This window comes from Natrix helvetica, assembly GCF_964273705.1.
Source record: "Natrix helvetica genome assembly, chromosome: 8".
Classification (NCBI taxonomy): Eukaryota; Metazoa; Chordata; class Lepidosauria; order Squamata; family Natricidae; genus Natrix; species Natrix helvetica.
In genome coordinates this window covers 5,622,977-5,645,250 of record NC_138559.1, presented here as the reverse complement: position 1 = coordinate 5,645,250, position 22,274 = coordinate 5,622,977, and the positions used below count along the sequence as shown (strand labels likewise).

The 22,274-nt window shown below is 45.4% G+C and overlaps 1 protein-coding gene across 2 annotated transcripts in view; it reads left to right on the top strand.

The window, feature by feature from the left end:
• Positions 1 to 2,574: 2,574 nt before the first annotated feature.
• H2AZ2 (H2A.Z variant histone 2) overlaps positions 2,575 to 22,274 on the top strand; it is a 30,777-nt gene continuing 11,077 nt past the window's right edge. The window contains exons 1-3 of one of the 2 annotated variants that reach the window (XM_081960850.1): positions 2,576 to 2,730; positions 10,935 to 11,012; positions 20,901 to 21,014. In XM_081960850.1, coding sequence (XP_081816976.1) covers positions 2,728 to 2,730; positions 10,935 to 11,012; positions 20,901 to 21,014 — 195 coding nt within the window. In that variant the 5' untranslated portion in view covers positions 2,576 to 2,727. Of the gene's footprint in view, positions 2,731 to 10,934; positions 11,013 to 20,900; positions 21,015 to 22,274 lie in introns of both variants that reach the window. The other variant, XM_081960851.1, reaches the window with a different exon arrangement.

Sequence of the window (22,274 nt, the reverse complement as noted above, 5' to 3'; positions counted from 1 at the left end):
CAAAAGATTTTATATACCAACAAGATGCAAAATTTTATTTTTCACTGCAACAAGGACTAAATCTACAGTAAAGGTCTTAAAGACATTAGTGACACATTTTTATCTTACAATTAATGTTAAATATGTTTTTATTTTATGTACAACTTCTTATACAATTGAAATTACTTTTCTTCCCCAAGATTTATTGTGTGTGGTCTGGTGGCTTTAAGTGGCTTAAGTTACTATCTTGACTGCTTAAGGTTCACATATTACACTAAGCCATGATTAAATTAAACCAAGCTTTGATGAACATACTGCATTGACTGAGTTCTAAGCCAGAACTTGTGGCTTAGCATTGTGAATCCAACATTGTGCTTTATTTAATAAATCATAGTTAACAAAGCAATGGTTTAGTGTAGTTGAGTCAAAACATTGTAACTTCCAGATTTGTGGATGTTTAAAATATGCATATAAAATTAGACATGTAGGATTCAAATCTTTGCGTGCTTAATTAATGTAGGAAGACCAAAATGACTGGGTTCTGACCACATACTAACCTAAGAACATTTCATTCAATCCATATGCCAAATTAAATGAAATGCATGCGTATGTGAAGTCAGATTTTTAAATGTCCAATGACTGTAGAGTTTAAAAACAATACATTCCTCCTCCTCCCCTAAATAGGCTAAAATATGTGGGTTTTTGACACTTTCTGAGCAAATCTTTGGTATTTTGGAGCAAGCATTAAAAAAGTACTTGATCAGTAGCTCCATACTTTATAGGCCAGTCATAAGAATTTTTCTACCCTATTTGGCTGTTGTTCAAAGCTGACTTCTTCCAGGACTGAAACCTCTTATTTCATTGATGAGATAAAACTAATATATTCAATATTTAAACTATTTTCTCGTCTGCCCCATGAACCAAGGAGTCTGTGATTTTAGGCCTCCCTCAGATGATTTGGGGCCAAACCTTCTTGCTCAGCCAAACCCATCTAACAGGATTGCCTGGGGGGAAAAATAGTTGACCAAATACAGGTACTCTTTGACTTACAAAAGTTTGTGACAGTTTGAAGTTATAATGGCACTGAAAAAAGTGACATGACTGTTTTTGCAGCATTTGGGAGCTGTATACAATGAAATTTCATTTTAATGTGCGCCAATTAGTGTACCTTCAAAGTGACAATAAAGTTATTATTTTATTCTATATTCCATTCCTCTATTCTATTCTATATTCCATTATTCTGTTCTATATCCCATTCTTCTATTCTATATTTTAGTCTATATTCTATTCTTCATTCCATTATTCTATTCTATTTTCCATTATTCTGTTCTATATTCTATTCTATCCCCATGATCATGTGATGAAATTCAGCTGCTTGCCAACTGACTCATATATACAACGGTTGCAGCATCCCGGGCTCATATGATCCCCTTTTGCAACCTTTTGACCACCAAAGTCAGTGGGGAAGCCAGATTCACTTGACAACCATGTTACTAACTTAACACGTGCAGCGATTCACTTAACAACTATGGCAAGAAAGAGGGCAACAATGGGGCAAAACTCTCTTAACAGACGTTTCGCTTAGCAACAGAAATGTTGGGCTCCGTTGTCGTCGTAAGTCGAGGACTACCTGAACAACTTTTTTTTTTAAAAGTCGTCCCATCCTTTATCATCACAGAAGACAGAATCGCAGGGCTGGAAGGGACCTTGGAAGGTCTTCTAGTCCACCCCCTCTCAAAGAAGAGAGTCAAGGCCATTCCGACCCTGCCGGTAGTGCGAAGACTCGGGACCCCCCCCCCCCCCGACGTCGCGCCTCGCCACTTTCTGCCCTTCCAGGGAGCGAGTGACGATATGCCATCTAGGCAACTTCCAAGGCGCTGGAGATGATGGAAGTTGAAGTTCACCCCCCACCGGAGGGCATCGGGAACCCCCGCTACCCCCTTCAATTTTTAGGCGCGTCTTCCCTCTGCCCCCCCCCCCCGTGGGCTCCCTTCCGCGAAAAGGCGGCGAGGGGAGGGGTGCTGCGGGGCCTCTCCCTCCTCACAACGTCAGATGTTTTCGCCTCCGGTTGATGGAGGAGCCCGGTTTTGGCGGGGAAAAAGAAATGGAAGCTCCGCCTCCCGAAGAGATTCCTGTCAGCGACGGGACTGTTGTCCCCACACGCCGGGATCAGCTTATGGGGCAACCCAGCTGGAGCGCCCCATCCTGCGTGTGTGAGAAATATAACTATCAACAGCCTCCGGGATCCATATTTAACCCTCTCCGCGCAAACAACCGGAGGGGGGGGGAGAGTTAGGGAAAGTCACAATATGGGCGGGAAACTCGGCTTGCTGCCGATTGGTTCTTGGCGCTGCCCTTCAACCTGTGCAGCCCTCGAAAAACGACAGCTTCTCACGCTGATTGGAACTCAAGCCTGTCATTCTACCGGCGGCGGGGCAACCTCCCGTCCCGCCTCTCGCTCTGACGTGCCGTGTGCAAAGGAAGAAGGGGGGGAAGGTTGGTGTTTGGTTAAAAAAAAACAGCCGTTAAACGGGCCGCGGGGCGGGACCTCGGCGAGGAAGTAAGAAGCCTTAATTGGATTGGTCAAGGCGGGAGGTTCAAACTAGCACGGGCAGCCCTGATTGGCCTGGGGCGGCCGCGACAGGCCAGGCTCCCTCCTCGCGCCCAGGCGGGTTTATTGTCTGTCGACTTTCGCAGGCGGCTCTCGCGCGGAATCGGGACCGGACTTCGCCCAGGAGCGACGCAAACATGGTAAGAAGGGCCGGAAAAAGCCGCGCGACGATCGGGCCGCAGCCAAGGTGTGTGAGGGGAGGGGGAAAAAAGGCCGCGCTCCCGTTCGGCAGGAAGCTCGTGAGGGGATTCCTTCACGCCGGCCGTGTGAGGGACGGCTCTCCCGGTGAGGGGGGGCGTCGAGTCGCGGCGGGCCGAACCGTCTTTTCTTTCTTATCGGGACGGCGGAGGGTGAAGCAGCGGCGGCGCGGGCCGTTCCCTCTTTCCTTGAGGCGAGCGGCCCCGGGAAACCCCCGCCTCTCGGTTACCGCGCCGCGCTGGGCAAAGGTCTCTGCCTGCCGTTCACTTTGGCTCCGGGAGCGCCTCATCCCAGCCGGAGCGAAAAGAGAGAGAGAGAGAGAGAGACGGATTCGGCGATTCTCCTCAGATTGCCGAACCCCCCTTCTCTCTCCCCCACCCTCCCCCGTCCTGGGGTGTCAGTCAGCGCCCCGCCAACACAGTCCCCCCTCCCCAGTTCGTGCCACGCCGGTAACCGGCCGCTTCTCGGGTTTTCCGCGCGCGACGTCTCCCCCCCCTCAAAAGGCGGCGGCGGCGGCGGCGGCCGGGACGTCGAAGCGGCGGTCGGACGTCGCTTCCCCCTTACGGGGCTGAGCCCGGGTGACGGCGCTCTGCAGCTCCGGCGGTGACAGCCTGGCACGCTGCAGCCCCTATCTGCCGCTGCGGGAAGTGGCGCGGCAACGGCGGCGGTTCCTCCTTTTCCCAGAATAACAAGAGTGGGAAGGGACCTTGTAGGTCATCTAGTCCAACCCCCCGCCCAAGCAGGAGATCCTCCTCTCCCTTTTTTAAAATTGTTGCTCAACAACGGGACGGCTCCGGGAAGACGGGGCGGCCGCGGGTTTTTTTCCGCGCCCCCCTCTCCAATCATCCCGGGTGGTTCATATTCATCCGCTTAGGCGGACCTGAGAAGCCATCTGTCCCCCGGCTCTCCCCACCCCCGACGGTGACGTGGGGTTGCTGGGAAAGTTTGTTTTTGGAGGGGGAGGTTTCCTGCTTTCTCTTCCCAATATAACAGGGGTCCCCAAATTTGGCAACTTTAAGATTTGTGGACTTCAACTCCCAGATTCCTGCCAAGTTTAAAGACCTCTGATCTAAGTGGAGAGATTGCAGAGGAAGGGATTACAAGAGAGTAAATTATGCCAGCTGGGGAATTCTGGGAGTTGAAGTTCACAAGTCTTAAAGTTGCCCAGTTTGAAGACCTCTCTGCAATATAAGTTCCCAGTAGGGTCAGAAAAAGCTGCAGCAGCCGTTTTTACTTTTTCCAGCTTGAGGTTTCTGAATAGGATTTCTGTAAAGTGCTTTTTTCTTTTTTTTTTCTTTTTTTCTGTTTTAAGGAAAGGTTGCTTTTGGCTAGAAGGCTCAAGATGGCCTCTCTCCCCCCTCCCTCCTGTTAATAACTTGCATCAAGGGGAACATCTAGAATCAGGGGTGTCCGGCTTTGGCCACTTTTAAGACTTGCAGACCTCACCTCCCAGAATTCTCCCAGCTTGGGAGTTGAAAGGCACAAGTTGCCAAAGTTGGAAAGCCTGGGTGTAGATAATATGTACAATAATGGTCTCTATTACTTGCAAAGTGCACAAGGGGAGTGAGAAATAGATTGTTTTGAGGATTGACGGAGAATGTGAGAAAAGGAAAAAGGTACCCTCATGAACTTCATTCTCTGTAACTTTCTAAATCATCCTTCTACCACTTCACTTCATACATTCTCTTTGTTCTTTAGCTTGTCTCCCATCTTCCTCATGTGGGTTTTATCATCCAACCAACCACAACTTTTTTCAATTTTATCCATTCAGTCACTCTTATACATTTGCTTTGGGGATTTGATCTTCATGCCTTTGGTCTGTTTGACCATGCTGCCTTAATGTCTATACTGGCAACTCATCATTCTAATTCATTCAGCACCAGTACATTTTCTAATCTCTTCCTGTTTTAGTTTATACCCTGCTTTAGACAACATTTTTGCTCAAACTTCCTAAGAGATTCAGTTCTCATTTCTAGATAGTAATATGAGCACACTCTTACAAGGCTGTTTTTGGTTTTTCACAAATATGTGCCAATATGTGCACATCTTAAACTTTCTCCATTCAAGTTTACATTTTTGTCTTTAATATGTAATTTTGAGATAACATTACTTGTTACATCACCTAATCTTTCTGTCAATTGTTGAGAATAATTTTGATTCTCAGCTAATAACATGCCATCCACAGAGAAAAGTGCATGCATGTTTGTGTATGCAGTTAAAGCATCTCTGCTAGTACCATACCAGGTGTATCATACACTTACATATAAATATGTTCACCATGGAAATATCACATTTTCATCTAAAACTTAAATCTTTCATTAAGCATTCCAACTATTTTCACACATGCTTTACTTTTATAATGTATTTTTCTTACCGCATTCAGCAGTCTTTAATCCCATGCCCATATGAAACATTCTTTAATTCAAATCCACGCTATTGTACTCCCCCCCAAAAAAAACCCAACGAACATGGAATATAGTTTATTTCTCATACATTTTTCTTCATACATTTTTTGAAAACCTGCTAAAGAGTCTACACATATTCTTGGTATAGAAGCTGCGTCATATCTCCAAGTTTTGTCCATTATCACCTCTTGCGATCTTGTAATTAGAATTGTAACAAGAAAATTTCAAGGACATTCATAAACTAATCTCCAATAGTTATGTTTTTACCTTTCCCTGTGTATAATAGAAGAAAATTAACAGCATTCTTCCAGTTATCAGGCATAGATATAATCTTCACATGTTAAAAAAGTTGCAAGGCCATTCCATAAACTGCCACATTTTAAAATTTTTCTCAATTATGCCATCAAAAGCTGCAGTCTTATCATTTTTCAACATCGGGCAGCATTTGTGAATTTCTTCTCAACCATTTTTTTCTTTGACAGTAACAGTTACAGATTTTGGTTCAACTCCACATAACAATAACACTCCCATAAAATACAGCATTCCTTTCAGTTCTCTCATTGCCACTTTAAATATATATACTTTAAGTTTTTTATTCCTGTGCATTTTGGCCTCCGATATGAAAAAATAATTCCCCTCTCTAACAATATTACGTGCAACAATGTTTTGTCATATTATATGCTTTACACAATATCTTTCATCTTCATTTTTTACAACAATTATTCTCTTTTTTGCATTTTTCTTGTCTATAGGCTGACTGGCTTCATAATTCCACCAAGCATTTTTCATATTTCTCATTACTATAACTTTAAATGCTTATGTGGCAGTTTATAATATTTTACTCTATTACAAGCTGCTTCCACATCCTCTTTCCTTAAACTCACTTTCTATACATTCAGTTGGGAAATTAATCTGCTTTCTTACATATAGGACCTATGCTTTCTTTTCAAGTGGCCATTCCACTTTCTTTCAGGTCTTCTTTTTCTTTCATATCCATTTTTTCCAAAACCCTTTCTTAACACAATGTCTCATTCAGAAGTTCTCATCAACATTGTAGCTTTCATTACATTTTTAGTCTTTCATTATGAATAATCAAAATACTTCTAGGTTTATATTTATTCCTTTTGTGTATATTTATGAATACAATTCTTAAACCAAATATTTAAAACAAACATCTTTTTTTAATCAAATACCAAAAATTACTTTCATTCATTCTTGGATTTCCAGATAGTCCAATCTCTACTGTCTTGAACTTATTCCCAACTATTCATTTTATGTCATCAAAATCATGGGGTGGTTTTTTTTTTCCACCATGAGTGCATTTATTCAGAATGTTGTGCACTTTTTCCAAAATTCATCTTTGATTCTTTCATTATTACTGTTCATTAGAATGCTGCATGCAACTGTTTTTCCTCAATAAGAATTCCTATTTCATATGCATCCACAGTTTAGATGCCACTTACTCATTCTTATTGATGTATTTTTAGCACTTACATTCATAAGAAAAAAATTAACTTCCCAGCCTTCATTCATCAATTTTACTCAAGAACATTAGACTAACCTCATTCACATTGATTAGATCCCTCTCCTTTCTGTTAGTTTCACAAGTACACAACATATCTATTTTGCTTTCATTCTTTTCATTTGCTAATTCATGCTGTTTATCATTTAGTCCATTTGCTTGCCAAGTCTCAGTTTTCCATGTTATGCGGGTACTATTATAGGCCCATAGATTAGTATTTATTTATTTATTAAATTTATTTATTAAATTTGTTAGTATCCATGGTCCTATATTGTAATCAACATAAGATATGAAAAACATGGTCTTAATCAAGATTTTTACTTTATATTTTTAGGAATTTAAAGAATTAGACTAAATTACCCACCTAAGTTATATCTGCACTGCATGGAGTGTTCTCTGTTAATGATAAGGATATACTGCTGACTTGTTGGGTATTTTAGCCAGTATGATACATGAAATAAATTCCTGTTTTATGCCAAGAACATTTACACTATTATTTTTGGAAGCTAGGGCCTTGAATCGAGAGCCTATCTTACAAAAACAAATATACTGTTGCCTGCATCCCACTGCATGCGCTTGGGTTGTAGCTAATTTATGCAATAATTTCAGAATAGGATGTACCTAATAGTAGGATGGCCATTAGAAAGCTATTTTCATTGTATTTTTACAATAAACTTTCAATCATAACTATCACTGTCAGATAGTTCTGAAATGGGACCTTTTATACAGCCCCCCTTAATTTGATACACATTGTTTTACATGTCAGTTTATGCCTTGTCATTTGTCTTGTATCTATGCTTAAAATTGCTAAAATTAGAGTAGGTTCAATAATAGTGTTACAAAAATAAACAACTTGGCAATTGCCTGTTCATATTTAGAATTAGCATTGCATATTAGAGCAAATTGGGTTAGGAGTGTATTTAGGGAGTCTGGTCTGGGATTGTATTTTAGAGAATAGAATGCAGCAACAATCAATTTCAGTGGTAGAGCACTATTGCAGATTAATAAACTAATTATAACAATTGCTGTACTGATACTAATGACTGACAGCAATTAAGGATATTGTAGCCCAGAATCTAACTTGGGACCCTTGTTTATCTGCATATGAATTAAATATATTTTACTGTTAAAGCTTATCTTGAATGGATGCAGGGAAGGCTGATTAGGGAAAACTAAAGCTGACTACCTGCTTTAGTTTTGAACAGGAGTTTTGACATTCATGTCCTTATTTGATGTAAAGGATCTAGTCTGGGGCTTGAAGAACTGATCTTTTGATAATTCAGTGTCACTTATATTTATTAATAAACTCTTTTTCCCCATATGATGAAAAAATTGCATAACCAGAAAAAGGGTTTCTTGTAGCATTTTGCAAAAGTGAGTAATATTTGCGCATGTAACAACTGTGGGAAGTATAAAGGGGCAAGATATGAAAAAGTTAGGTGATGCAAGAATATTTTTAGAGAAAGATATACAAGGTTGCAATTCCAAGTGTACAAAGTAGGAAATGGGCTCCTCACTTTTGTATGTGCATTTTGGTGTTGCATGAATAAAAAGAGTGGAATTTATGCATGAATTTGTCATTTTGACAATATTACTGAAGTCTCTGATGCTGAGTGCTCTTCGGGCAATTCTAGTAGCCTGGGAAATGTTGATGTCTGATGTAGGACCTCCTTTTTAGACATAGCTGCTGATAAGCTTCTGCATTGCTAGACTTCTGGAAAAGGTTGATAGGGTTAGAATCAGCCAGGTGGAAATTGTAATTAAAAAAGCAAAATCTCCTAAACTAAATTCTGATGTGCTTGATTCTGAACAGATCTCCAAGGTGAAAGGAATCTTTGTAAAACAGTCATAGTTCAAATTCCCTTTTTGCAATCACCATCTGCCTAAGCTGACCAAAAGGAAGAATATCCTCAAAAGTTCATAAGTGGGCAGCATCATCATAAATTACTCTATAACATAAATTGTTGATTATATATGGGAGACTATTCTGGCTGAACAACGCTCTAATTTAGTTTAGATAAATAAGAGAAATGTGGACATTTATCTGTTAAAAAAGGCAAACTTAACTTAGGAAAGCTCAAATGTCAAAATGAAATAAGACCTTCTCTCTGGAGTGTGTGCATGCTACAACAATCTATATCTGAGAATTGGAAGTAAGTGGTTATGAAGATTGTGAATATCTTAGTTGTTTTTGAAAGATCTTTTTTTGGTATTAGATTCTAGGATATTGACCTTTTAAAATGTCCAAATATGTACTGAACTATAGTTTCAATCACACCTCTTCTGCATTATGGCCAATGAGGAACAATTCCTAGTATCAAAGAAATTGTGGATGGGTATCAGAGTCCCTACTATTGTACCAAGGACACTTAATTTTTTGTGATCTGAACATTCTTAAAATGTATTTCATGGCAGACATTTATGAATAATACCCAGTATTGCAACAGGAATGTTGTTGTGAGACAAATGGAAATTTGGTCATTAAAAATAGGAGTTTGCACAACTTTAATTGTCTATATAATATTTTTTTTAAACTCTGAATGCTGTTAAATGATGTAAGTGGAGAACTACCTGTATTTATTTTGACTTTGGAAGAATAAATAGCAGTGTAAAAAAAGCAGTCAGTTTTATATAACCTAAAAGCGGAGGCTTTCTTCTTTGTTTCTGTTAGCAATGAAATAATAAGCTTTTCATCCAATAATTGTAGTACGAGAAGTTTTACTTAGCAGATCTGGGGAGAAAGTTTTGGGGAAAGTATATGTGAGAGTGATGAAAAAGAACCTAACTGGGATTGATAAATATGTTTTAAATTTCTATAGATCCAAGGCAAAGAAAAACTATTAAATGTTCTGTCCTTGGTTGGAACATTGCAATAATAAGAGGATTTGGGATCATAAGAGTCACTTGTTTAATTGAGTGGCTACAGAAATCAAGTAAATAAATAATGCAATACTAGACATGTAAATAAAAAGTCAATATGGGTCATTTCATATATATGTGAATAAATAGGTTAATATGTTCATAACTCTTCCCATAAATTTATCTCACTGTACAGCCAACAGCTATTGAGAACAGCTGCAATTTGTGTCTATGCTTTTATGCTCACACTAACTAAGCACACTAAGTAGCCAACAGCTTCCGAGAATGAATTGCTTTTAAATACACCTATTTTTTGAAAGTCATAGTATCTTCTTTGAGGGACAAAGGATGAAAATGGAAAAAGGTTTCACTGAGTATTGGCTTTAAGTCTTGTCCTACATGCGTTTCATAACAGCCATATACATTTAGAAAAAATTGAGCAAAAGAATCCACTTACATTATTTTTTTGGGGGGAGGAGTAAAAATAATAAAACTAAAACATAGTTTTAGGGCTTGGATAGATATTATATTTTGACAGGTTTAAGATTTTATTTAAAAATAGCTGCTTTTGTCCTGCAACTTAGCAACCTCCTGAGATTTTGACCCATTTCAGAAAGTTATACGGAGTCAGAACTGGTTAATACTTAGATTATAAGACCGTTAGGAAATTCCTGGGCTGTAGGTTAGACCAGGATGAAAAACCCTCCCCACCCAATGATACAACAACAAAATGGTTTTGAATTTTGTAAGAGCTGAAGCCCAAATATGCAGTGCTCCTTCCCATTTTTACTCCACAACAATAATTGTGTCAGGTTGTGATTTATGTGATTTGAAGAGAAACCAGAGCTAACTTTATAGTTTCTTTTTTTTTTACATATAAGTTATGTATACTGTATATGTGGCTAGTTATGCATGTACAAATGATGTGCTATATTTTCAAATTCTATGACTTGGTCTTGCAAGGTTGGTTATCTGAGAGAATCAGCCATTGTGTGTAGGTGGAAACATAAACTAATGTTGCTGTCCTAAAACTCTTTTCTTGAATTAATTGTCCCAAAATATACATGCTTACATATGTTTACAGTATTAAATTGGATATATGCCTAGATTTACTTGTGGCCAATGTTTGATCTTGTATTTTCCCCCCCAAAATACTTCTCTCTGCATGTTTGCATTGTGACAGGAAAAGTCTGAAGAATGTACTTCCTTTTGAAAAATTCCATCAAGATTGTAAATAAGAATTGGTAGCAGGAGAAAGGTCATTACTAAATTTGAACGTGTGACATGCATTTCAAAAGTAGTAATACAATGGGCATTATGGAAGATAGGATTGACTGATCTCCTCTTATGCTTTTTGTAGGCTGGAGGCAAGGCTGGCAAAGACAGTGGAAAGGCCAAGGCAAAGGCAGTATCTCGCTCACAAAGAGCTGGGCTTCAGGTAAGCTTTCAGGCAGCCTTTCACAGATACGTTTATTTGTATTTTCTCATGGTCCTACTTAAGTTTGGGGAGAACGACATTCTCTGTTTGGGGCCTAGAAGCATTATTTATGTATTCAGGGGTGTCCAACCATGGCGACTTCAAGACTTGTGGACTTCAGCTCCCAGAATTCCTCAGCCAGGCATGCTGATTTAATTTATTTAATTTTGTAATAGATTCTTTTAACTGCTTTTTGAGTCAGACAGAATTCTAAGCATCTCTAAAAGTCTGTTTACCTGGATAAGAGAAGGCTGGAACTGCTTTGGGAGGAGCTCCTTCTTCTCTTTTCCAAGGTTGATTAATATATAAAATTAACCCCCCTTGTGGTTTGGCTTATGTTGTCCTAGCCCAGTGATGGCGAACCTTTTTTGGCTCGCGTGCCACAAGTGGGGGGAGCACAGGGGGGTTGAGTGCGGGCGTGCCGCACCCATAATGCAATGCGTGACCCCCCAGTGCGCATGCGCGCACAACGCGCGACACCCCCATTTTTACATGCTTTTTTCGCCTTCCCCAGGCTCCAGAGGCTTTATAGGAGCCTGGTGAGGGTGAAAAGAGCCTTCCCCCCCCCCCCCCCCGGAGGCTTCAGGGACCGTCTCTGAAGCCTCCGGGGGGGCGGGGGAGGCTCTTTTCGCCCTCACCAGGCTCCTATAAAGCCTCTGGAGCCTGGGGAAGGCGAAAAATAGCTTTTAAAAACATGAACTCAGCTGGCCAGCGCGCACATTGGTGCTGGCCAGCTGACAGGGCAGCGCCTCGCGTGCCCTGACAAATGGCTCCGCGTGCCACTTGTGCCACGCGTGCCATAGGTTCGCCATCACTGTCCTAGCCACTTACATTAAAAAAAAAACATTTTCCAGTGGAAGAGAGGGAGTGGCCACGTGTGGGTATTCTCACAGCCTGATTGGTCCAAAGACTGAGAGCAAACTCTTAAATACTCCTGCCTTCCTTTCCTTCCCAGTTTCCTCTCAGTCTGTTGGTCCAATCACTTGAGAATTAGTGTGTAGGTAGGAAATAACTGAGAATTGTTTGAATTTCTTTTCTTATTTGGTCTGAATTTGGCTAATTGGGCACTCTAAAAGGTTTTTCAATTGTTTGAAATTTGCAGCTGTGGCCCAAAGGGACAGTTTCTGCTTCTAGGCGGTTGGGGAGGGCCCCGTGGGGCTTCCAGCCTCCCTTCCGCGGGCACGGAGCCTAGCCCGATCCCCGTGGGTGCGGGGGTGCCAGCTCTCGGGCAGCTGCAGTCGCGCCGATCTTTCCCCTTACGGGAGGCTTTCAGCGCCATGAGGCTTCTTTGCACGCGGCGAGAGCAGCCGCCGAGCACTGCAGACGGCGTTGTCGCTCTGGGCGATCCCTCTGGGAGAGACGAGCGAGATGGAGGGGAGTGCGGGCAGGATTGCCGTGAGACCCCCATGGTGCCACCTAGCAATCGCCGCTACCGCTGGAGGCCAGAAGAGCCGGGACACGAGGTTTTCGGCCGTCCTTAGCCGCACAAGAGTCCCGGCGGCCATTTTGACTCGTGCCATGTGCGCGTGGCCTCCGGCGATTTTAGGCTTACTGGAGGCCTAATCGGAGACGTGCAGCTAGGACACAGGATTCGTCTGCAGCCCAGGTCCAGGCTCCAGAAGGGCCTACAGCGGCCTATCCTCCTTGGCTTCCCAACATCGAGGCACGTGAGTGGGGCGATGGAAAAGGGCGCGGTGATTTCCCAGGGCCAGGCCGAAGGCCCGGCGAGAGGGGAGGAAGCCCGGGGGCCGGGGATCCCTCGGTTAATCCAGGGGCGGCCCAGCGACCCTCCAGATCCTCTACCAGGGAGGAGGCAAGGAGACAGAGGGCATTGGAGAAGACCTTTGCCAGGGCCAAAAGGCAGGCCAGGTCTGCGGGGCGGGGTTCGGCCAACAGGTCTCGTTCGCCCATCAGGCCTCGGTCTGAACAATCCTCTCCCAGAGGCTTCAGCCCCTCATCCCCCTCTGTTTCTCCACCCGGGTCCCATAGGTATTCTAGGCGGAGGGGGTCTCCCTCTCCTTCCCCCTCTGTCTCTCTGGGGTTAGCACGAAGGGATGTGGGGGATCCCTTGGAAGGGACGTCCAGGGGACACGGTTCCCCACGCAGGTTGGCGCCTCAAGGGCCTGGATCGACCTATAGGGGGTGGGGGTGGGGAGGATTTGGAACACCTCCCAGAAAGTATTAAGAGGCTTATTTCTTTTTTTTTTAATTGAAAAAGTTTTATACAAACAAATTTCCCCCCCCTTTTTACTCCCCCGACATATAATATAGATCACATACAAATACTATACCCTCTTCCCTCCCCCCGTCTTAAGATAAGTTTCTCATTCAAATATTGTACCCCCTCGTTTCCCAACAATCATAATTTAGATTTCTCTTATAGTGACAATAGCCCATTAACCCCATCTTCTAAATTAATTGAACATATATAAATCATAACATAAATTTCTCTTAAAGTAACAATATCCCATTAGTCCCATCTTCTAAATTAATTATACATATATATTTCCCCACCCTCCACCCTAACCCTCCCCCACCTTTCAATCAAACCCACCCCCCTGACTTCCGCTATGCACCACTCCAGTAATTCCAAACATCCCATATGTTATTTACTCTGTTCATCTGTCAATCTAAGCATTCTTACCTAAAGGCTACATAGTACTTTCTAGTCTGATACTTATTCTGTATATAATCAATCCATTTTACCCATTCCTGTGTATAATTCTCCTGCTTCTGACCTTTTTACCCATTCCTGTGTATAATTCTCCGACTTCTCTCTACATGGGGCTTCCCTTGAGATGCACCCGAAGACTGCAGCTGGTCCAGAATGCCAGAATGCGGCCTCGCGGGCTATCATGGGGAGTACTAGATACTCCCACATAACACCTCTCCTGCGCGAGCTGCACTGGCTACCTGTGGTTTTTCGGGTGCGTTTCAAGGTGTTGATTACCATCTTTAAAGCGCTCCATGGCACAGGACCTAGTTACCTGCGGGATCACATCCTACCCTATACATCCCTGCGACCAATTCGCTCTCACAGGGAGGGACTCCTCCGGGTGCCGTCCACCAAGCAATGCCAACGGGCGGCGCCCAGGAGTAGGGCCTTCTCTGTGATGGGCCCAACCCTCTGGAATGACCTCCCCCCCGATATTAGAACCACTGCTGACCTCCGCTCCTTCTGTATGAAACTCAAGACCCATCTGTTCCAATTAGCTGGCCTAGCCCATCTATAGTTATATTCTTATCCTCCTGGCAGTTATTTTTTAATTATTTTTAATTTTGGGGTAGATTTTAGGGGTTGATTTTAACGTTGTTCTTAATTTTATTTTACTGTACAGTTTGTATATTGCCTCCTCTATCTATATGTATGTTTTTTACTCTGACTGTACACCGCCCCTAATAACAATGGAGATAATGGGCAACCTTGTCTTGTACCTTTTTGTATCTCGAAGGTTGTAGACAAATTTCCATTAATAATAAGTTGTGCATTTTGTTAAGAGACTTATTTCGACAAGACAGAGAGATAGTGGTTCGCACTCTGCTAGATCTCAGTATAGGGCATCGTCTCCGTCTATGGTAAGCGAAACCTCAGCCATGGGGGAGGAGAATCCCCAGGATGTGGGATTTTCTGAGGATGAGGAGACCACTCGGCCCGAGAGTCCTCCACCCAAGGGTCTTTTTCCTCCGGCCATGTTCAAGGTTCTTCTGAGCAAGGCTAGAAAGACCACCAAGGTGGGAACGGGTGACCCTACAGTTCGCCCTCCTAGGGACCCAGATATGGCCATGTTTTCGAACACGGCCACAAACAAGGAAGAGATTCCAGCCCCTCCCTTGTTCATGGAGGTGCTGACCAACCAGTGGTCCCGTCCCTCCAATTTTTCTAACCCGGGGAGTAATGACCGTTGCTTCTATAATGTAGAGCAGAACTTTGCACAGGCCATTCAACTGCCCTCCATTGACGCCCCGGTGGCCACCCTGGTCTCTTCTTCCCCAGTGGTATCTGGGGACGCGGCAGATAAGTTGAAGCCCGAAGACAAGCGGGCGGAACTTACCTTACGGAAGAACTTCAATGCCACGGCTTGGGCCATTAAGTCGGCAGCCGCGGCTTCATATTTCAACCAGGCTACGGTCATGTGGCTACACCAACTCCGGGATCGCATTCCGATCCAGGACGAACGGTTACACCAGGACCTTATTAAAATTATTGCGGCTTCCCAATTTTCAGCTGACGCTAGTTTAGACACGGTGAAGTTCACGTCCAGCGCCTTGGCCACCTCGGTGACTTCCTGCCGCCTTCTGTGGCTCGGTAATTGGCAGATGGATAACAAGGCCAAGTGGTATCTGGCAGCCGCCCCATTCAAGGGCCCCAAACTCTTTGGGGAGGCTCTTGATCCAATTCTTGTCGAAAACAAGGACAAGAAAAAGGTCCTCCCGACCAATACGAAAAAGTCTGAGAACCGGTCTCACCCTTACCGCAGGCAATCTTATAGGGCCCCTGAGTTTGATCATCAACAATGCTTTTCTTCCTTTAGGTCTGACAGGCAGTTTTCACGGCAGCCCTATCAGGACCGGAATAGATTCCAGCATCAGTCCTGGTGGCCCTTTCGTGGGGGTGGCGGTCGTCCGTACCGCAGAGGGAAGTGACTCGAACCTGAGTTGTCCCATAGGCAGCCGCCTGTCCCTCTATGCGGATCGTTGGGACGACATCACGTCCGACACTTGGGTAACGTCCACAGTGCGCCAAGGTCTCAGGTTAGAATTTCTCTCCACACCCCCGAATTCCTTCAGATCGTTCCCTCCGTCTTGGAGTCTGGAGCGCCGCCATCTGATGGATCAGGCAATCAAACACCTCCTGAACATTCAGGTGGTGGAGTTGGTTCCCCGGTTGGAAAGGGGACTGGGCCACTACTCCAACCTGTTTGTGGTTCCGAAGAGTTCGGGGGGTTGGCGAGCAATTCTGGACCTCAAACGTCTGAACCGATTCTTGGTGTACAGACGGTTCAAAATGTCCTCCCTCAAGTCTATCCTTCAGGGCATCCGGAAAGGGGACTTCCTAGCATCGGTAGACCTCACGGAGGCCTACCTTCACATCCCTATCTTCCCGGCTCACCGCAGGTTCTTACGGTTCTCCCACGGGAGCCAGCATTATCAGTACAGGGCTCTTCTGTTTGGCCTGACCTCGGCTCCCCGCGCCTTTACGAAGGTGCTGGCAGCACTGGCGGTGCACCTTCGGGCCGTTCCAGTGAGGCTTCAATGTTACCTGGACGATGTCTTAGTCCAGGCGGGGTCCTTTCCTCAGGAGGTCTCGGACCTTCAGCTCACCATTCGGACTCTTCAATCCCTGGGGTTCTCGGTCAATTTTCCCAAGAGCCATCTGTCCCCCTCCAATCGCATCCTTCATCTGGGGACGGTGATAGACTCGGTGGAGGGGGTTGTTCGCCTGTCACAGGATCGACAGGACGGGCTGCGCCAGCTGGCAGAAAAGGTCCGCATAAGTCGGTCCGTTTTTGTCCTCACGTTGTCACAGTTGTTGGGCAAGATGGTGTCGTGCATAGGGGTAGTTCCGTGGGCCAGACTCCACCTTCGCCCGTTGCAGTAGGAGCTCATACCGTTCCAGAGGGGACAGATAAGCAACTGCCTCCGTGCTCTATGCCTTCCGGCGGGGGTTTGGGCGTCTCTGAGGTGGTGGATGTCGCTGGCCATCCAGAAAGGCTGTTCCTTCTGGGAGCCGGACAGGGTGACCGTCACCTGTCCGGGTGGGGAGCCCTGGTGGGCTCTTGCCTGGCTCAGGGCAGGTGGACTCAGACAGATCTCCGGCACAGTATAAATTGGTTAGAACTGAAGGCGGCCAGACTCGCTCTCCAACACTTCCGGTCCTCGGGGGAGGGCCGGCATGTCCTCCTCCTGACGGACAATGTGGCCACCAAGGCCCACATCAACCGTCAGGGGGACGCGGTCTCGAGCACTCTGGCTAGAGGCTCTGAGACTGGGCGCCTGGGGGGAGAGGCACCTGTTGTCCTTGGTCTCGGAGCATATCTCCGGCCTCTCCAACCACCAGGCTGACTGGCTGAGTCGAGCTACTCTGGACAATGGCGAGTGGCAGATCCACCCGGGCATCTTCCGGAGGATATGTCAGAGATTCGGCTCTCCCCTGGTAGACCTCTTCGCGTCTCCAACGAACGCGCATCTTCCCCGGTTTTTCACTCGTTTTCAGTCTCGGGGGCGGAAGGGACAGATGCTCTCAGGAGCAGGTGGCCAGTGGGCCTCCTATACGCCTTTCCTCCAATTCCGCTCATCCCGGGGGTTCTCAGTAATGTAGTGGCGGAGAAGGCTCTGGTCATAGTGGTGGCTCCCTATTGGCCCAGGAGGCCTTGGTTCGCGGATCTCATTCAGCTATCGGTGGCTCCCTCATGGAGGATTCCACGGGAGGAGGTGGTCTTGCGCCAGGGGGTCCTGGTTCATCCAGAGCCCCAGTGGCTTCATCTGACCGCATGGTTGTTGAACGGGGACTACTGAGGGCAGCCAGTCTGTCCTCTGGGGTCATCCGTACCATCGAGGCTTCCAGGCGTCCCTCTACGAACCGGATCTACAATTCGACCTGGGACGCTTTCGTGAGGTGGTGCACCCCTCATCAGATCTCTCCGACTAGGGCCACCATCCCCAACGCTTAGACTTCTTGCAGAAGGGCTTGGAAAACGGTCTATCGCACAACACCTTGCGACACCAGGTGGCTGCTCTCTCGTCGGTTCTGGGGGAAGTGGGGTCTCCCTCGCTTTCTCATGTTCCCCTGATCAAGAGGTTTCTTAAAGGGGCGGCTAATCTCCGGCCTCCCCCTGTTCACAGGTTCCCCACGTGGGACCTGCCCCTGGTTCTCAGGGCTTTGACGGGGGCTCCGTTCGAGCCACTCAGGTCAGTCCACCTCAGATTCTTGTCCCTTAAAGTAGTTTTTCTTGTAGCGATTGCCTCCGCCCGGCGTATCTCGGAGCTGGGTGCCTTGTCATCCAAGGATGATCTTTGCCACTTTCACACAGATAGGGTGGTTCTTCGGCTTGACCCCACCTTTCTTCCGAAGGTGACCACCCACTTTCACAGGGCTCAGGAGGTTGTTCTGCCGGATTTTTGTCCAGGGCCGTCTTCGGATAGGGAGCGGCTCTGGCACCGCCTGGATGTACGTCGGGCCTTGCGCATTTATCTCCGGCGGACGGCGGAGTTCCGTTGGTCGGAGGCCTTGTTTGTCTCCTTTCAGCCCAGGTCCTTGGGTGCTAGGGTGTCCTCGGCCACCATTGGCTTCGTCAAGCCATCAGGGAGGCCTACGGGACGGTGGGGCGTCCCACTCCGTCAGGTATAACGGCCCATTCCACTAGAAGTGTCGCGACCACGGCAGCGTGGGCCTCTAGGGCCCCCCTTGAGGACATTTGTCGGGCCGCCACTTGGGCGTCCCCGACCCCGTTCATCAGACATTATCGTTTGGATTTGTTCGCTTCGGCGGATGCTTCCTTTGGTCAGAGGGTTTTGCAGAGGGTGGTAGCAGTACTCCCCTTAGGCCATAGTTGGTGGTTGCGTTTATCCCTCCCTTGGGACTGGGCTTTGGTATGTCCCACACGTGACCACTCCCTCTCTTCCACTGGAAAAAGAACATTGGTCTTACCTGAACATGTCTTTTCTGGGGAAGAGAGGGCGTGGTCACGACCCACCCTGTTCTGGGTTGTTGGCACCAAGGGGAGCCTCCGGGGGTTTTCTGGGTTTTTTTTTTGTGTTGTTCTGTTGTTTTTAGTTCCAGTTCTACTGTTGGCCTTCGAGGAACCTGGGAAGGAAAGGAAGGCAGGAGTATTTAAGAGTTTGCTCTCAGTCTTTGGACCAATCAGGCTGTGAGAATACCCACACGTGACCACTCCCTCTCTTCCCCAGAAAAGACACGTTCAGGTAAGACCAACGTTCTTTCTGGTTGGTTTTATGTCTGTAGTAAACCAAATCTTAGAGGTTTTTTTCCCCAGGTGATAGGAGTGTGACTTGGCTTTCTTTTTAACCAGTTCTTGCCCTTTCTTTTTAATCAGTTTTCCTTATGCTATTTGGCTATATTCTGTCAACAGAAAGTTGCCTTTTTTTAAGCTATCAAATCTGGGCAGCAGAAATTCAAATGGCACTAGATGGCAGTATCTGGTGGTGGCCCAGTATTTTGAGAGCCTGAAACTAGTCTTTGTGTGGCTTTTCAGTTGGTCATTAATTAGAGGGAATTTCCATACTTCTGGTGGTGGTGGTGGACAACTTCAAGCCACAGGGTTTAGGTCTGATCTGTGGAAGCTCAATCCTCTCTCCCCCACCTTGCCCCTACAAGAACTGATTATAATTTTTAATGCAACAGAAGTGAAATGCATGCATGACTGGATTCTTCCTGGTGCCATTCAAAGGCTCAGTCTGATTTTCAGCTATGTAAAGATGATCAGCCTTTAGACACCAGGAGTTGCTGAATAAAGGGAGCAGTGCTTTTTCTTTCCACCAAATGAATGTAAGGCTTAGCAGTTTCATATATCGGAACACTTGCCCTAAAACAGTGACCCAAAGTCATCCAAGGCAAGTGATTTTCTTTACAGACTGGATTCCACATTCCTTTATCCGTGCACTAGTGACCCAGGCAAAAGAAAAATACCCCATTTCCTAAGCCGCCTCTAGCTGCAGACACTCCAGATCAGATGCCAGAGAAGGAAGCCCAGATCAGGATGCTTGCAACAAGAATGGGCTACTTCAAAGCAGGCAGGATTGTACTTTGTACTGCCTCACAGCGCCTGAGGGAGAAATATGCTTCACTGAACTGGATATGGGTATTTAGAAGAATTCCTCAGGAAGATACTTGTTCTCTGGCAGTTGCAACCATGCATAAGAAGAGGCTCATCATCCCTGCTGATTCCTTGGCCTTCCATCAGAGCCATGGCTTCTGCAAAGCTTTGAAATTCAGGAGGCTGTTTTGGTCCTGTCTACAATGGCTTCCACATACATCTTTTTAAGAAAGAGAAAAGACTTCTCCTTACTCGTGCTCTCCTTCTGGAGCTCTGGATTCCTACATTTAAAGTTTTACCTATCAAAAATGTTACATTAGTTTCTAGGAGGAACCTCCTTAATTCCATCTTTTAGTCATATTTCAGAAGCTACTGCCCAAAGAATGTTTCCATTCTCTTGCACCAGCTGTTTGCTGTTTATAGTTGAAGCCCCAAATTTGTGAACTTTGTACAGGTTTCTGTTCTTTTATTGACTCATAACAAAGTAGCATTAGGGAGGAAGCTCTTCTTTCCATAAACACATGCTGGCATCTTATTCTTGATGGGAATTTGGAAATTGGAATATGTTAGTAAAAAAAATTGCTTGCCGAATCAAGCATTCTGGTTGTATTATACAGTAGTGTTTATATCTCAGATTACTTTGATGTGGGATTTTAATCCTGTGTGTCTTGTAAGATCTACTGCATTGCCTTAGGTTTGTAGAGCACAAATTAATATATTTAAAGTTTAAAAAACTATATCTATTTGTGAATGAATGACCTTTTATAAATCAATGCTAGTTTGCCAACATTATCAATACATCTTATACCAGAGAACTCCAGATTTTTATTCCTACACCTTGAACCCTGCCAAATAAATTGTGTCATTTTCTTAGTTGCAATTCCAGTAATAGTGTACTTGTGTACTTTGGCATTTGGTTGATCCGATGTAAAAAAACAGCTATTTACATCCAGACTATATAGGGTATGCCTGGATCAAGTGCCTTCTACCTCTCTGGAAACAGGTCACAGATACGGACTGTCAGTGAAAGCCTCTTGAAAGGGCATGTATGCTAAAGCAGTCCTTTTGCTTCTAGTTCCCAGTGGGCCGTATCCACAGACACTTAAAGACTCGCACCACAAGCCATGGGAGGGTTGGCGCTACAGCTGCCGTGTACAGTGCTGCAATTCTTGAATACCTCACTGCTGAGGTAAGTTGTTGGAATATGTGCTTTTCCTCTAACATTTGGGTAGTGAATACTTCAATTATTTATACCTACCATTTCTTCATTTTCCCAAACATTAATTTCATTTGATCTATTCTAATAGTTCTTTGCAAGCTTACAAATGTTTTGCAAAAGCTATTTTATTGTACATGTCAGCCTCTGCTTTGCTGCTTGCTTTCGGCTGTCATTAAAGCGGGGAGGGGGGGAGATAACATGGTATTTGGGAGGGGAAGCTTAAGCACAGAAGTGAATGAAGAAGGGAGTGATTTTCTCACCATCTACTGCGCATGCTGCAGATAGTGGAATTGCCACCAAGGCCAACCGTCCGGCATACTAACCTGATGATGGGTTTTGAAGCTGCAGCCCACATGACACCTGTGGGGTGTACGGATTGGACTTGGGGGTTGGGGTTACTAGGGGGAGGGAGTTGGGTCACATATTGATATCTATGATTACGCGCGCTTTTGCCTCAGATCTTGCTTTGCTAGCTGTTTTCTATTCATAACCAGTAAAAGTACTCTTAATTCTGAAAAATGGAGTTGAGTGGTTTCTTTCTTGGTTACTGATGGAGGCTGCCCTGACATTAAGCAAGATCTCAGTTTCGCATTCAACCCGGAGTTAACACCTTCCGAGGGGAGTGCAATAAAATCTCAAACTTCAAAAGAATGTCCCACCCAGGCAGCGACCAGGAGGAAGACATGGGAGCAGCTGCATCCTCTTGCCCTCTGGAAACGGAGCGAATGGCTGGACTACACTTGGAAGAACAATCCGTTCGCCCCAGATGGACATTGGGAGTGGGACAGAAGTATGATCCCGAGGAAACTCCGTTTGGGGTCACCACAAGGAGACAGGCGTCCAGCTGCTGAGTAGCAGGAGGTTGAGGAGGAGAACCTTATGATGTCTCAGGCCATGATATTCTTTGAAGAGGCTTGGGAGAGGCGACGTTTACGTGAGAGTGGTCCTGGAAGAGAAGATCTTCTCCCAGAAACAGAGGATAGAACTGCAGAGGGTCTGTTCTGCCCGAGAGAGACTTGGGCCGCGGATGGGAGTGATGATCAGGATGAACGAGCCTCAATCCCAGTAGCAGCAGCCGCCAGAGCCATCCCAAGAGGGGGAGGGGCCCCCCGCAGATGCCGGATGGCGAATGTTCCTCCACTTGGAATGAAATTCGTTGGGGAGGCAAAAGATCTAGGATTTTTTCTTGTTCAAGTGTGGAATTACATGCGTCAGTTTGGCGAGGATTTG